Here is a 17,706-nt window from a genome sequence, read left to right as displayed (position 1 = left end):
CAGAACATACACATTCTACTTATTAAACGTAAAGGATCTTCAACAATTTTAATGAATTAGAGATATTAGTAGAACATATTTCACAATATAATAATTTTTAAAGTGTTTTGATTACAGAACATAGGTGGTCTCCGAGATCTCCGATGAAATAACGGTTTCCATAAAACTGTGCTCACATATATAATGATATTATATTATTAGATAGTTTCATTATTATAATAATTTCCTTGTTAGGATATTTTCCTTTATTATGTTTGATTGTTGGCTATATAAGCTCATTTTCTATTGTAATCAACAACAATCATATCATATTATAATAAAACCCTACTTTTCTCTTTTCTCTCTATACTTTATCATGTTATCAAGAGCTATGGTACGATCCGGGATAGCTTGATGATAAATTATATCAGGTTGGGTTTCACATGTTGGGTTTAAAACATGTGATATGATTATTGTTTCTTTTCGTATTCTTCTTATTCAAATCGACTATTTTTTTCTTTTTATTATTATTATTATTTATTATTTTCAAAAATATTCCGTACAAGAGCTGGGTATACAACAGACAGTGAATCATCTCACACATGCTTTGTTTGTTGTGTGAAACATGAAGATAAGAATTATTTTGATATCCACACAGAATGTAAACATGTGATAAAAATATAACAATAAACAAACACAAGGCACAGAGATAAATCGAGAAAAACAGAGCCACAGAGGTGCAGATCTTTTGTCAATGGTGAAAAAGTCCAATATTATTTCGAGAAAAAAGAAAATTTGTTTTATCGATAACAATTTCGATAATAACATGTTTCGAGAAGGATTCCGTAACTTATCTAAAAAATATACGTGAAACAATACTCGATTATCGAATTGTGAAAATGATTATTGGGATGACGATGAGTCGATAATTTTGTTAAAATTTGTGCGATTTTATGAAGGAGAAACGGTAAAAAAAAAATCCGTAAAAGTAATTTCTCAAAAACAACCGTTATTTTTTTTAACTCGCAGCCGCTACATTTCAGGTGCGCAAACCCCACGGACTCACGCAATATCCCATAAACCACGTGAACCAAAGTAAACCAAACAACGGCTACTTCTTCACATTATTTTCACTCTAGGACTACATGTAAACTTAACGTGTCTATAAATTACACTTCCCCTGTACTCAACTCTCACATCAAACAACAATGGTGACAAATAAAATGAGATGGCCACTACTTTTCTTGGTGCTTAATTTGCTAGTCCTGGCTCAGGGGCAGCTGGAGTTTTCACCGGTGTCGAAGGACCTCGACACCGGTGGACTAAGCAGAGACAGCTTTCCAAAGGACTTCATTTATGGAACAGCAACTTCAGCTTATCAAGTTGAAGGAGCTGCTCATGAAGATGGCCGAGGTGATAGCATTTGGGATGTGTTTCTTAGACAGCCTGGTATGCATTTTAGTCTTCATTTTTCGAGTTTGTTAAATTTGTACTAATGTGTACAGAGATGGTGATCATTGTGTTGAATATTTGAGATTGATTTACTTGAAACAGGGCTTGAAGTGAATAATGCTACAGGGGAAGTTACTGTAGACCAGTATCACAGATACAAGGTAAGTGTGTCGGTGATAGTCATTGTTGCAGTCAGGGGCGGATCCAGGAATTAAATTCCGAGGGGACATCGACTATATTTTGTAAATACACCTTTATATTTTTGAATTGTGTGGGGGGATTTTCATATATTTTAGGAAATTTTAATGATAATAAAAGTTAAATTTTTGTTTTATGTGGGACACGTGTCCCCCGGTGCCTCTCACTAGATCCTCCCCTGACTGCAGTTGCTATATAAAGTTTCAGATATGTTATTTAATGAGCCTTGATATCAATTTAGTGTTTTCATTCGATCTATACTGTTGGAAATTAAACAATGTCAGAAATAGGCGCGGTAGGTAAAGGTAGGGTCTGCGAGGATAAAATGTAAGCAACCGATATCACACGAGAGGATAAGATGTAACAATCATGGAAAATACCAAGTTGGTGCAGATTAAATGTTTGAATTTCATTGTGAATAATGTTTTACTGCAGGAAGATATTGATCTTATGGCCAAACTGAACTTTGATGCATATCGGTTTTCGATCTCATGGTCCAGGATTTTCCCAAGTAAAAGAAATTGCCACCAGTATATTGTTAATCAACATATGTAAAAGAGTGTCTGTAATTTACATGTGAAATGTGTGCAGATGGAACTGGGAAGGTTAACTGGAAGGGAGTTGCTTATTACAACAGACTGATAAATTACATGCTAAAGAAAGGCATGTTTGTAAACTACTTGACAGTTAACAGTTAACTAAATTACAGTGTTTGATGAAAATTTTCTCTTGTTGTTCTGTTCTAATGCAGGCATTACTCCTTATGCTAATCTTAATCACTATGACCTTCCCCAAGCCCTTCAAGAGAGATACAATGGATGGTTAGGCCGCGAAGTGGTGTAAGTATTGCTACAAATCATTAACATTTGTTTTACATGACTTTGGAACAAATGAAAAATTATCATAATTTTGACAATGTTGAAGTTGGTTAATGTGATTCACTGGTGCAGGAAAGATTTTGCTGATTACGCAGACTTCTGTTTCAAGATGTATGGAGACAGAGTTAAGAACTGGTTTACATTTAATGAACCTAGAGTTGTTGCTGCTCTAGGATATAATGATGGCTTCTTTGCACCATCGAGATGTTCTAAACCATATGGAAACTGTACAGCTGGAAATTCTGGGACCGAGCCTTACATTGTAGCTCATAATTTGATTTTGTGTCATGCTTCTGCAGTTCAAAGATATCGTGAGAAGTATCAAGTAAGATTTGTGTTCTTAGTTTAGTAAAATTTCTGTTTTGTTGCGATAGAGAAACAGGTAATTAACTTACTAGCAACGGTTCTCAGAAAACACAGAAAGGAAGGATCGGAATTCTGTTGGATTTTGTTTGGTATGAACCTCTAACTCGAGGAAAGTCTGATCAATATGCAGCTCAAAGAGCAAGAGACTTTCATTTAGGATGGTACTATCTCCTGTACTTTTGATTGAATGGTCAAAATCATGTTTTAATCTTATTACTGTTTGTAAAGACACTAGTTACATATCTGCAGGTTTCTTCATCCAATTGTGTATGGAGAGTATCCGAAAACCATGCAAAATATAGTTAAAGATAGGCTGCCGAGGTTTACTAAAGAAGAGGTGAAAATAGTAAAAGGTTCTGCAGATTTAATTGGAATAAACCAGTACACTACTTACTACATGCAACATGTCGCAGTCAATGAATCAATGCCGCCTGGTTATCAGAATGACTGGCAAGTTGGATTTGTTTGTAAGTTGGTTTCCTGATGCCCCTTCTTCTGATATGTGAATCTTGCGTATGTTGTTTTTCATCTTGTTTTATTTTGCAGATGAGAAAAATGGTGTTCCTATTGGTCCGAAGGTTGGTTGAATTGAAATTATGCAGCACTGCATGCTAGATTGCATTTCATCTGGTAATCAGTCAAAGTTATAAACTGTTATTTTGGAAACCTGCAGGCATATTCATACTGGCTCTACAATGTACCATGGGGTCTGTATAAAGCAATAATGTATGTTAAAGAACGATACGGGAATCCTACAATGGTTTTGGCTGAAAACGGTGAGATGTTGAACTCTTTACACATTTCTATATGTGTAAAAGACTAATGATAGAAATTGAATGTTACCGTTCTCTTAATGTATCTGCAGTGTGAAGGAGCTTCAAGTACTAACTTGATAATTAATTACGATTGTACTGTAGGCATGGATCAACCTGGCAATGTGACCATTCCTGATGGTTTGAAGGACACAGAAAGGATCAACTACTACAGGTCTTACATACAGCAGCTAAAGAAGACAGTGGATGAGGGGGCAAACGTAATAGGTTATTTTGCTTGGTCATTGCTTGATAATTTTGAATGGAGATTAGGCTACACATCAAGATTTGGCATAACTTTTGTCGACTTCAAAACCCTTAAGAGGACTCCAAAGATGTCAGCTTATTGGTTCCAGAAAATGCTTCGTAAAAAGCATTAGATTGTGGTAGCCTCCTGATATGGTTGGTTACGACGTTTAGCAAGAGTAGTTTGGTACGCGAGTGCCATTGTAGCAATAAAGCTTCAGATGCTGACCTAAATTGCAATGAATCTTCTTCTCTGTTTTTGTCATGATACTGCATTCTATTGCAAGTTTTTGCTGATATATGATTAACACACCACACACATACACAAACAGATTATGTTCTTGCAGATTGTTTAACCAAAAATCGGAAACTGATAGTTCAGCTAACCTTGATTAGTGCATTATGAGCAGAAAACCAATATACTGACTTCTTTGGACATTAAGCTTTTTCTGTAAATCCGAAACCATTTGAGGTTTTCAAGATGTCAACTTCTGATACCAAGGAATCTTGCTCATGAATCCCTCTGATTGTTTGCTAACTAACACAAGTTGTTTAATCATCTTGATTCTTTATATCCTTGCTTTCAACAACTATTGACTCATCATTCCCATCACTGGAACCTTACTCCTCCTGTCAGCTTAAACTCAGATACCATGTTGAGTAACCAGCTCATCTAAAACTTAAGGTGTTAGAGGACAAAAGGATCATATAGTTAACATTCTGTAATCCAAACAGCCAGCAGATCACTGGCCTCTCAACTTTCCACCTTATTTGGCTATGAAAGTCGATAGGTATGCGAACGAGACATCAGCCTCATAAGGAGCTAGAACAAACCCGACATTTTCTGACCACAACATCAAATGTAGCAAAATATGCAATTAACTGACACTCTGAAAGTTCAGCTAATGAATTTGTGATCCAAAAGTTGAAGAAATTAATTAAAAGCTTCCCCGATCACTAACACAAGGCCAGGTAGTAGGGTTGAACGCGGTGCGGGCGGTGCGGTTTTTTCCTCAAATCGCAAATCAAACCACACATGCAGTTTGATCAAATTTTCAAACCGCAGCCACACCGCGTACCTTTAAAAACCACATAAACCACACCACGAAAATGCGGTGCGGTGTGGTGCGGTTCACTGCGGTTTACACTTTAAAAATTCGAAAGATTTAAATAAAATACAAAACCTAAATTTAATCAAATTTCCGAATAATATAATACAAATTCGTCAATATTCTTCAATAATACAAGTTAAATATTACACACCGGAAAATTTAACTTTTTTAGGAATTTAATTACAAAATAAAAATAACTTAAAAATGCAAAGCAAAAGACATAAATAGCAGCTCCAAAATTTGATCATGAATTTTTATTAAGTTTGACAAAAAAAATTTGTAAACAATGATCATGAATTTAGTTCAAAGGCTAACTATTCTAATCACATAAGAAATAGTAGGATGTAATGTAATCTTGGTACTTGTGGGAAGTGGTAGTGCTGTAAATATTTAGTGGGATGACCCGATAGGAATATAAGTATATTATATACATATATATATATATATATATATATCTATTACATATTAAATATTGCGGTTATGTGCGGTGCGGTTTGAACCGCATTTCAGAAATTTAATACCACAACCCGCACCGCACCGTACCGCGCGGTTAATTAAAAATTCAAACCGTAACCACACCATGAAAATTAAAAACCGCGTTTTACCGTATGGATTAGTACGGTGCGGGCGGTTTTGCGGTTTGTGCGATTTTCTGCTCACCCGTGCCAGGTAGTAACCGGTAACTTTATGTATGTGAAAGAATTGCACCATTGTTGGAGTTATATCAAAAGACTAAGTGCCCGTATTCCTGTCATATATGGGCCGAAAGCCCATTATTGGTTTGGACCCTCAAAAATGATGAAATTGCCAAAGTTGGTTGAACAGCCGAACAATTTAATATCATTTTCTTTCCTTAGCAAAATATATCCCCAGTCCACTTTGCACAACATAGCATTGATGCTAACCTTCTTGTTTCAATTAGTATACTAATATTTTTTTAATTTTGTATGTTTATTTTTATATAGACGTATTAAAATATTATATTAAGATATTTAAAGTAAATTTTAAATTTTATTTTGGTCTTCATGAATAATGTATATTATATAATTTTATTTTGGGGTCATTATTCTTATTTTTACTTTTTTTTTTAAATTCATATATCAAAATTATTAATTTATGTAATTTGTACTTTATATTTTAATTTTGTTGCAAAAAAATTACAACTTATAAGTTCTGATTTACCAAACACATTTATCAACTTATAATTCACTTATACGTAAAATTATCTAAAACAACTAAATAACTTATAAGTTACTATGTTCATATCAATTATATGACATTTTTCAATTTTAAGTCGTAAGTTACATTTTTTAAAGCACCGCAAACAGACCCTAAAACTTAGCTATATATCATAAATAATAATAATATCTTTTTGGAAAATGCATTAAAATGAAAATACGGTTTAATAACTCTGAGCAAGATTTTATACATGAGTTAAAATTTGAGTAAGATACTTTTGATAAATATGTTAAGTAACAAATCGTTCTAAATATTAAGCTGTCAAAGGAAGACACCTTAATATGATTGACAACATCAAGTAATATACCCAATACAAACACTCATACTAATAACAAATATTTAATATAAATAAATGGGGTGGGTGAACTCGAATTTGTTCTAAAATATTAAGATGTCAGAGGAAGTTCTAAACAATATTAAGGTGTCGGCGGAAGTCCTGAACAGGATTTACACTCTTCAACAAAATAAGAGTTCAAAACAGATTTGTAGTACGGATTCTCTGATTATAAAAACCATAGCAGGGCATTATACTTCAGAAGATCTGATCATCAACATTCTGTCAAGGCTACCTGTGAAATCATCAATTAGATTCAAAACAACTTAGTCATGGCTTTCGCTAACAAAACACCCTAAGTTCGATGATTATCATCTTCTTCATGCCATTATGAGTTCAGCAAACACCAATCACTTACTGTCCACAGAGTAAATGATAATTGCAACTCAATCTCTCTCACTACTTGCGGAGAGATTAATAATGATGACATTTCTTACTTAGGAAGCAAGATTAATATTCCGGAGGATCTGATCATCATAATTCTATCAAGGCTTCCAGGGAGATCATTATTCAGGTTCAGAACAGTGTGCAAGTCCTGGTTTTCCATAATCTCAAACCCTAGCTTTGTTGATTTACATTTTAGTCATGCAAATAAATCTGTTCTTCTTCACACAATTAATAATAATTACAACTCCATCTCCCCTGAATCGAGTACTGATTTTCCTTATTTTGAAGGTGAAATTAAGACAATGCGTAAATTGTATATTGTCGGTTCTTATAATGGCATTGTTTGTATTGTTGTTACTTATGGTTCGACTGCAGATAATGGTAATCGTTCAGGATTCTTTTTTAGCCCTCCTCCTACTGATTCAGATCTTAATATCTACCTCTGGAATGCTACAACTGAACAATTTAAGCTCCTTCCTCTTATTAATCCCAACAACGCGTGCTTCTGTTTCTGTAGGGTTTGGTTTTGATCCCGTAAGTACTGATTTTAAGGTTGTTAGGACTTCAAGATGGTTGTTAGGTATTTCATAATCACAGCTTTCCTGCAAATGTGCAGAGTCATGTCCAAGAGCTCAGACTCAAATATCATCATCGTCCTTTCCGAGTACAGTTAAACCTCTTTAAAGTAATAGGGGTTGGGACCGAGAAAAAATATTACTTTAATGAGTTTATTATTTTACCGGGAGTAAAAATACACTGTGTGTATTCATTATGTTGGGACCGAAAAAAATATTATTTTAACGAGATTATTAATTACTTTAACGCTTATTACTTAATCGAGGTTCAACACAGCCGACTTGAGTGGTTCTATTGCTATAATTATGTATTTTAAGCATACTGAAACCCTACTTCCTATCTGGAACATTTCCTTCATCTCCAATCCTAGTTCCGTTGATTTTACACCATTGTCATCCTGCTGAATCTCTTCTCGTCTACATAATCCAATTTGACTACAATTCTTTGTGCCGTGCTTGTAGGTAATATCTGTTGATCCTGCAGATATAAAGAATTTCTTTGCACCCTATCTTTTTTGTTGGTTCCTATAATGGCATTGTTCTGATTTTGTAACTGGAGATTTTAGTATCAGTATTTGAACTCATCGTCAGTTGACCTGCTTTTTTAATTATCGGTATCGAACCAGTAGATATCGATTTTAAGGTTGTTTCCACTCCATTATGCCATGATATACAAAAGTTTTGGCAATCAACAAATTTCACACATTATTTTATCATATGTTACTCAGGCTCAGCTAAATTTATTCGACATGATATACCTTTGAACTCAACAATATTTTGAAACATATGCATTATTTTGATCTAAACAAGAAGTCCAAATCCGTGTGTTCACGTTGTAGTGTCGAGTGTTCATCATATGCACTCGAAAACTTAATAAATAGTCTAAGTAAAATTCTATGACCATGCTTGCTTAGCTGTAGCCTTTGTCCGGGTCAAATGGGCTGATGGCATGATGCCATGATCTGTAAATAACGTCGGAGATGAATCGCGGGATCTAGGATTCTAAAATTTTATTTACGTGATATCAGGGACCGAATTTGAAAAACTACATATTTTCCTCTCACTGTAGGGCACAAACTGCAACTTGTCCATTGTAATTATAAATCTCCGAATTTTCATAGTCCCGCATTTTCGCAGTGCAGTTAGTTTGTCATACGTCCATGTGCTCGGTATGTCCTTGGATTTTAATAGTATTGCAAATTAAGTGAAAAGTGAATTTTTTGACACCTTCCATGAACTAAAAAATGTACTTCATTTATCTCAATTTATATGTCTTATTTGATTTTTGATGGTCAAATTGACTCAATTTGCTTGCAAGGGTTGGCTCAACTGGTTAAAGAGGGGATAACTATCCTCTTGGTTACAGGTTCGAATCCCACGGGAGGAAAATTTATGATTATGCCTCTTGAGTCAGAGCCTGTTGCTTAAATACGGTTTAGCTTGGTTTACGTGGTTTGCAGGCTATTACGTGAGCCCGTAGGGTTTACCCGGTGCGCACCCGAAGGGTAGCGGCTGCGGGTTACCTATGATAAAAAAAAAAATTGACTCAATTTTGTACATAAATAAAAATTCATTCTTTCATTATTTGAAAAACTGAAAAATATTTTTTAAACTAGATTAAACATGCATTCTAGTGATATAATTTTTATGAATGTTTTCGATAATGTACTATGTAAAATTATCAGTCAAAATTTAGTCAATTTGATTACAAAAAATCAAATATGACAGATAAATTGTGACGGGAAGTAATACATTTTCTCAAATATACATATTTATGTCTAATTTTAATTATACTTGTGAATATATTGACAATTCTGAGATCAAATAGTAAATTTTGGTAAAAAAATATATGTTAAAAGCACTATTAAAAACATACCATCAGTGGCTGTATAATTAAACTTAGAACAAGTTATTTTCCACCATTGCTCGATTTTGCAACGTTATAAAAATCTCGGCCGAGTTCTCGTTCCGAGCACTTGTTTACAAAATCTGATCCGATTAACATGGTCCAGAAAGTAATTTTTACATAAATCGGTTGATATTTGGTCAATATTTCGAGTGCTTGGAGTCAAACCCGATTTTGAATTATTCAACTTTTTTGTAGTAATTTTGGTGATATTGCAATATGAAGGTATTTGAATTTTTTTTTATCGTATGTAACCCGCAGCCGCTACCCTTCGGATGCGCGCTGGGTAAATCTTACGGCTCACGCCAATGCCTGCACCACGTGAACCAAGGTAAACCGCATTTAAGTGACAGACTCTGGTTCAGGAGGCAAAAACATAAATTCTCCTTATTTTATTTATATAAATATATTAATTGTCTATATAGATTTTTCTTACACATTTGTTTTGTTTCTTTATTCTCTACTATAAAATAAATTAATAGATTTGCTATTATTTTAGATTTATAACTTTTATTCTTATTTTTTAGTAATTTTGCTGGAGTTCTCATTTAATTTTTAATTTTTACTATTCATAATTACTATTCATTTTTCACTATTCATCGGTTACTATTCATTCCGAAATTTTGCTACAGTAATTTACTGTTCATTTTTTCCGGCCTATTTTCTAGCTCTGATACCAGATTCGCGGGGGATCGTTTTTATATCTGAAAACCCTAAAGAGGGAAGGCACACAGATATATAAATCATATTTTATTATTTCTCTACTCGCGGGGGATCGTTTTTATATCTGAAAACCCTAAAGAGGGAAGGCACACAGATATATAAATCATATTTTATTATTTCTCTACAATCCATAACAATTTACACATAATAGTTAAATATATATCTAAGCATCTTAACATATTAATCGTATACCGAATAAGCAAAAACTATTTAAACAATTATAAAGTTGATGAATTAAGAACAGCTCACCGGAGTCCCTGGTGAATGCTATGCCCCTATTCTGACTTCCCCGTCATCTTGGGCTCTGCAACTTCAGGCGTCTCAACGGACTATCCACCGTTCCCTGCTTCTTCATCTTTATAATTATTATTATAGTAAATGTTTATTGGGTACTTTGATCTGTATGAAATTTAGCCTAAATATATGTATTAACTGTTATGCTTTCTTGTTATAGATTGCAGAGATGAGGTTTTTTAGCTTGCCATTAGTGTATAAAGAAAAAGAAATTTGTATATGAAAACTCAGAGAATAACTTGGCAGATGATTTTAAACTCTTCAACTTAATTCAAAGAAATACTGATGTCGGATCGTTTTTATATCTGAAAACCCTAAAGAGGGAAGGCACACAGATATATAAATCATATTTTATTATTTCTCTACAATCCATAACAATTTACACATAATAGTTAAATATATATCTAAGCATCTTAACATATTAATCGTATACCGAATAAGCAAAAACTATTTAAACAATTATAAAGTTGATGAATTAAGAACAGCTCACCGGAGTCCCTGGTGAATGCTATGCCCCTATTCTGACTTCCCCGTCATCTTGGGCTCTGCAACTTCAGGCGTCTCAACGGACTATCCACCGTTCCCTGCTTCTTCATCTTTATAATTATTATTATAGTAAATGTTTATTGGGTACTTTGATCTGTATGAAATTTAGCCTAAATATATGTATTAACTGTTATGCTTTCTTGTTATAGATTGCAGAGATGAGGTTTTTTAGCTTGCCATTAGTGTATAAAGAAAAAGAAATTTGTATATGAAAACTCAGAGAATAACTTGGCAGATGATTTTAAACTCTTCAACTTAATTCAAAGAAATACTGATGTCCTTCTCTTTTTTACAATTCCTCCTTTTATAGAAGGAGAGATTTCTATTACATCATATATTTTCCGACATAATATTCTTCTTCTTCTGTCTTCTTTTGCAAATTTTTCTTTCGTCTACTTTTTCTTCTGTCTTCTTTTCCTTTATGTCCTCTTTTTCAACTTTCCATCTTTTTCTTCTGTCTTCTTTTGCAAATTTTTCTTCTGTCTACTTTTTTTTCTTCTGTCTTCTTTTCCTTTATGTCCTTTTTTTTTTCTTTCCATCTTTTTCTTCTGTCTTCTTTTGCAAATTTTTCTTTCGTCTACTTTTTCTTCTGTCTTCTTTTTCTTTGTGTCTTCTATCTGGAATTCCATAATTTTTGCCTGTTGCTTTTTGCTAAAATATTACAGTCACCAATTTTCATTGGGCCGTAAAAACATATATTACAGTCACCAATTTTCATTGGGCCGTAGAAACATATATTACAGTCACCAATTTTCATTGGGCCGTAGAAACATATATTACAGTCACCAATATAATTTGGGCCGTATTGTTATTTGTAATATGTTTTCAGTCACCAATTCTTATTGGGCCGAAATATCATTTGTAATATCCATAGGTCACCAATTCTCATTGGGCCTATCAATTCATTGTTATTATTACATTGTTAGGTCACCAAATTCTATTGGGCCTAACTTTCATCAAATAGTATTACATTGTATTATATGGTTAGGTCACCCTTTCAGGGCCTAACAAATATTTATGCAAAGGGATCAGAACATCCTTCTTCTTTTGTTGCTATATTCTTTAGAGTTGCCACTGGTCTCCGTCTTTGTCCTGATAATAAATTCTGATAAATTTCCTTTGTCTTCTGAGCATGATTGTGCTTTAAGTCTGATAATCTTGCATGCATTTCGTTCAAAGCTGTAGTATCCCTGCTAATTATATCATTATTATAATAAATAGTTAGTATTTCTTCTGCTAATCCACCTTTACTTGTGCCAATGACACATGCCTTTCCTCCTCGTATCATATCTTCAAGTTTAGACTTCAATGTTGCTATGCCGATTGCTCTCTTGTTACACAACCAGTCGCCAAATTGCTCTATTGTACATGTCATGTCCGTCTTTAGGCTAGTATTTTCGCCTTCTATAATAGTATTCCTGCCATACTTAAATATTTGACAGAGTAATATGGGTTTTCCTGTTAAGTCTGTACAGGCATCAAAAACCTGTATACCGTAAATTCCTCCTGGTCCGTATGAATTCATGTAAGATTGAAGGCTTTGTGTTATAGTTGAAGGTAGTTGTGCTATACTTGATAAGGTTTCATCTACCATTATTTTATCAATAAATCCTAAGAGTAATAGGTTTTTTACTACAGTTGAATCTGCGTTTTCCCTACAGATATACCTTGGGTATTTTCCAAATTTCCCATTTCTCAGGATTGTAGTATTGGTTTTATAATCATAGTACTTTTGTATTTTTTCAAAGGACTCGGTGTATTCTTTGGTAAAGGTTACACGCTTTTTTAGGGTAATGGTGTTGATAGTATTTTCTGGTATGGTTATTGTTTTGATAGTAGGAGTATTGGCTAGTCTTGATACAAAGGTTTCTGGGGTTTTTTGTAGGTTGTTTAATATTCTGAGTTTTCCTTCTAAAGTAGTAGTGAGTTGGCTGATTTCCTCGTTAATAGAGTTTATCTGGTCATTCTTTTCCTTTATCTTCTGAATTACTTCTCCCACCTGTATCATAATACTGCTAATACTTTCCATTTTCCCTGCTAAGATAGTCTGCAAGAATATTTTTAGTACCTGATATGTTTTTTACAATAAAATCATAATAACTAAAAAATGCTTGCCAATTTCTTCTTTTATTTAATTCTGGTAAAGGGTCAATTTTATTGAATATAAATGATCTTACTTGAGTATTATCTGTTCTTACAACAAATTTTACAGGTAGTAAATGATAATGAAATCTTTTAATCCCTAATTTTACAGCTAATAGTTCCTTTTCATTAATATGATAATTCTTTTCATTGGGTTTCCATGTTCCAGCTGCATATCCACATATTAAAGGGTTTTCTTTATCAATATCATCCTTTTCAAAAGCTACTAATACTGCTCCCCATCCTATATCACTAGCATCTGTAAATAGTTCTAACTGATCACTATCTTTGGGTAATCGTAGTTTTGGTAAATTTTCTACCTTTGTTTTTAATGCTCTTATTGCATTCGTATGATCTTCCTTCCACTCAAAAGTTTTATTTTTCTTTATTAAATCTTGTAGTGGTTTTCTTAATTTTGGTAAATCTTTTATATAATCTGAAGCGTAATTTACTATTCCTAAGAATTGTTGTACTTCTTTTTTATTTTCTAAAATTTCTTTAAAATTCTTTATTTTTGTTGATATATGTTCTTGTAATTGAATTCCTTCAGAGTCTATAATATATCCTAAATATTCTATTTTGTGTTTAAATATTTCTGATTTCTTTTCTGATAATAATATTCCATGTTTTCTAATAGTCTGAATAAATATTTCTAGATGTTTTGAATGATCTGTTAAATTATCACTAAATATTAATATATCATCTATATATACTAGAATAAAATCATTCATTTCTCTAAATATTTTATCCATTCTTCTTTGAAATATTTGTGGAGCTGTCCTTAATCCAAATGGTAGTACTATCCATTCATAATGTCCTTGTGGAACGCTAAATGCTGTTAAACATCTAGATTCCTTAGTTAATTTTATTTGCCAGTATCCACTTTTACAATCAAATTTACTAAACCATTTTTTATTACTTGTTTGGTTGATTAAATTTCTTTTATATGGTAAAAAATATCCATCAAATACAGTCTTTTTATTTAGTTCTCGATAATCTATTACCATTCTAGCTTTTCCTCTTTTTACTTCATTATGATTTCTTACTAAAAACGCTGGGCTACTATGCGGACTTTTACTTTCTTGTATTAGTCCTAAGTTTAATAATTCTTTTATTTGAACTCCTAACTCCTTTTGATCTGTTGGGCTATATCTTATTGGTCTGTTTCTAATTATATCATTAGGGTTTATTAGTTTTATTTCAGCATATATTTTTTCTGTTTCCCATAACTTCATTGGATGTTCTCCAAAATTTATTTCTAAGGCCTTTAAATATTTTTGTTTTAATAGTTCTAAATTCATTTTTCTTTCTGTTTTAATATTACTTATTTCTATTGATTTTACAGGTATTATTCTTTTTAATACTATCCATTTTTCGCAAGGTGTTAGCAAACTTATCCTATCTTGTTTTATTATTTGGGTTTTAAAAGAATCTAAAAAGTTATTTCCTAGTAACATTTGTTGTTTCATATTATTTTCTTGGTATATTATAGGTAACCTAAATCTTATTTTTCCTAATATAAATCTTACATTTTCTGCTATTATATCTATCTCTTTTTTATGGTTATTGAATCCTGTTACTATTATTCTATTTTTTGTATGCTTCCATTTGTGTTGAGTAAATACTTCTTCTTTAGCTAAACAAATATCTGCTCCACTATCTATAAATATCTTTTGTTTTATATATTTCGTAGGTTTATATTCTACCTGTGCTTCAATATATATAGCCACCATTTTATTTTATTCAGTAGTTAAACTTTCATTATTACTATCATTTTCATTTATATAATTTATTTCTTCTGGTTCTGTTTCACTTATATAGAATACTTCTTCATCATACCAGTTATTATTATCTTCTCTTATGTATTCTAGTTTCATTATTAATTCGGTGGTATCTATGTATTTTACTCCCTTTTGCTGTAATTTAGGACACTTATTTGCATAGTGTCCCTTTTCATTACAATTCCAACATTTACAATCTGCTATTTTTGTTTTATTTCTTTTTCTAAACTTTCTCTTATATCTAAATCTCTTTCTATTTTCAGGAGTATTTCTATATTTTTTAAATTTTCTTCTTTTAAATCTTCGATTAAATGGTTTATAAGGTCTATAGGTTTTATTTTGTTTTCTATAATATTCATTTTGATTATTATAATCTAGTTTCCTATATTTCCTATACTTCTTTCTAGTTTTATATCCTTGATTATCACATCCAAATATTAATTTTTTCTCCGTAAAATTACAGATTTCTCTTAATCCTTGTTTTTTATCCTTTTTAATTTTCTGTTGAATTCTATATTCTTCACATTTTCGAGTTAAATATGCTCTTAATAATCTAATTCTTTCTCCTAATGTATTTTCTTTAGGTTCTAGATTATTATATTCTTTAGTTATTTCGGTATTATAAGGTGAAGGTAGATGATCATAATACAGTTGTTGATATACTAAGCTTTCATTAGGTAAAAACTTAGCTTCATAAAAGAATTTAGTAAAACTTATAGTATATTCTGGTAATTTACTAATCCTACAACATTTCATATTATTTAGATACATTGTTATTTCTAATTTTCTTTCTACTGTTATATTTTCTTGAGCTACAAACCATCTTTCTCCTAGAAATTCTCTTTTTAATAATATATCAAATGCGTTTAACGTATCTTTCCAGCTTCTAGCATACGTTCTTACTTGTCCCTTTAATTCATAAATAATATTTTCTAACCAAAATGCTGCTTTTCCTATAATTGTTTTTGATATTAGTTCAAAAACATAATCCAGATCTTCTATATTTTTTGAATTCATTAAGGCTATATACATCCCTAAATTCCAGTCTTTTATTCTTCTACTTATTTCTTGATCGTCGTAGACATTATCTAAATCTAGAAAATATCCATTTATATTTATTCCTTGGTGTATTGATCCTATGAAATCTTGTACTTCATTTTGTTGTCCTATAGGTATATTTCCTGGCATTTTAATATTATTTTTAGTTATTATATGATCTTCTATTTCTTCTTCTGGGTATGCATCGTTATCCATTATATTATCTGATTCGGTTTCATAATTTGTTTGTTTATGTGAAGTTTCTCTTTCTTCTATATCACTTTCATCGCTTTTTTCTTCATTTGTTATTATTGCATTTACGGTTTTTCCGAGGGCTTCTAATATTTCTTTATTTTCTTTTATTACTATTTCTTTTTCCTCATTATCTGATTCCTCTAAGTAATTTAATCCTTCTTCTCCTAGATTACTATCTGATATACTTGTATTACTGCTCTCATCTTGTTCTTTGTTCGTTTCTGGATTACTATCGTCATACTTAATAATTTCCTTTCCTTTTAATTCTATTTTTAATTGATTAATCTCATTTTTTAAATTATCTATTTCTTTTAATACACTTATTACTTCTAACTTTGTTTCTTTTAATTCTTTCTTTTGGGTTTTATATTTTTTTTATAAAATTTATATTTATTTAACCATTCTATATTAGTTTTAGTTTTTAATTTAGCATTTTCTTTTCTTAATTCTTTTAGCTCATCTTCTCTTATTTCTTGTTTTATAGGTTCATATTTTTGTCTTTCTTTTTCCAGTAACTCTTTTCCATGTTTTTTAAGAAATGTTATAGCACTATGTTCTGTTATGGACATTTTCCTAAAATTTTCCTGATTTATGAAGCTCTGCTAAACCATTTATTGTTCTTTTAACGCCTATAGTTATTTTCGGTTTTGATTTGCTTATATCCATTAATATAGGTTCTTTAGTTCTTCCTATTACTGTTATAGGTACTAGTTCTGGTTCTTCTGTTTCATCTTTAATTATTTTCTTTTCTTTATTTTGTTCTAAACTATTTTGTATAATGGTTAACTTATCTAATATTTGTTTAAAGATTGGGATTTCTGATATATTCCATAACGCTGTTATTTCTTCCTTAATTATCTTTCTACTAATTTCTTGATTTTCTTCCATCTTTTTTAATATAGCGTTTAAACTTTCCTTTATAAATATTTCGTTCCAAATATCTTTTATTTGGTTTTCAGTATTATTCATATTTATAGACTCGTTTTCTCCATTCTCCTTTAATTATCCATATTTTTCTTTTCTTACCTTTTATTTTCTCTAATTCTTTTACTTCTTCCTCTAGTTTTTCTTTTTCTTTTAAGTATTGTAGTTCTTTTTCCTGAGACATAATTAATGTTTCTTTTATTATCCTATTAATAGTTTCTATTTCATCTTTCTTTTCATTTATTTCCTTTTCAGGGTTCATATTCTGTCTATAAATCTTAATTTATTCTGATCATTTATTTCTATTCCTTCATTGGTTATATTATATTTTATTTCATTTAAGAAATCCATTCCTAATAATAGTTGATAACTAACGTCATTTTCTATTACTCCTAGGCTTATATTATATTCTAAGTCTAAAATTTTTAATCTTAATTTTATACTTTTTGTTATTATTGTTTCTCTCGAGCTATTTGGTTCAGTTATTATCTGAGGTTCTATTTCCTCACATTTGTTTGA

The 17,706-nt window shown here is 31.4% G+C and overlaps 1 protein-coding gene across 1 annotated transcript; it reads left to right on the top strand.

The window, feature by feature from the left end:
- The first annotated feature begins 1,129 nt into the window (after positions 1-1,129).
- Positions 1,130-4,196, top strand: LOC141672363 (beta-glucosidase 44-like). The gene is made up of 11 exons (XM_074478940.1): positions 1,130-1,428; positions 1,534-1,592; positions 2,065-2,140; positions 2,221-2,292; positions 2,381-2,468; positions 2,580-2,832; positions 2,919-3,034; positions 3,123-3,340; positions 3,420-3,451; positions 3,547-3,649; positions 3,791-4,196. The coding sequence occupies exons 1-11, from the start codon at positions 1,188-1,190 to the stop codon at positions 4,063-4,065; spliced, it is 1,533 nt and encodes a 510-aa protein (XP_074335041.1). The 5' UTR covers positions 1,130-1,187; the 3' UTR covers positions 4,066-4,196.
- Positions 4,197-17,706: the final 13,510 nt, after the last annotated feature.

The sequence above is a fragment of the Apium graveolens genome, chromosome 7, assembly GCF_009905375.1.
Source record: "Apium graveolens cultivar Ventura chromosome 7, ASM990537v1, whole genome shotgun sequence".
Taxonomy (NCBI): domain Eukaryota; kingdom Viridiplantae; phylum Streptophyta; class Magnoliopsida; order Apiales; family Apiaceae; genus Apium; species Apium graveolens.
This window is presented reverse-complemented; position numbering and strand designations above follow the sequence as displayed.

Coding starts and splice junctions, on each gene's coding strand:
- LOC141672363 (XM_074478940.1), top strand. CDS start 1,188: ATGGTGACAAATAAAATGAGATGGCCACTACTTTTCTTGGTGCTTAAT. Junction 3,341..3,419: donor CTGGCAAGTTGGATTTGTTT/GTAAGTTGGTTT, acceptor TTTATTTTGCAG/ATGAGAAAAATGGTGTTCCT. Junction 3,452..3,546: donor GTGTTCCTATTGGTCCGAAG/GTTGGTTGAATT, acceptor GGAAACCTGCAG/GCATATTCATACTGGCTCTA.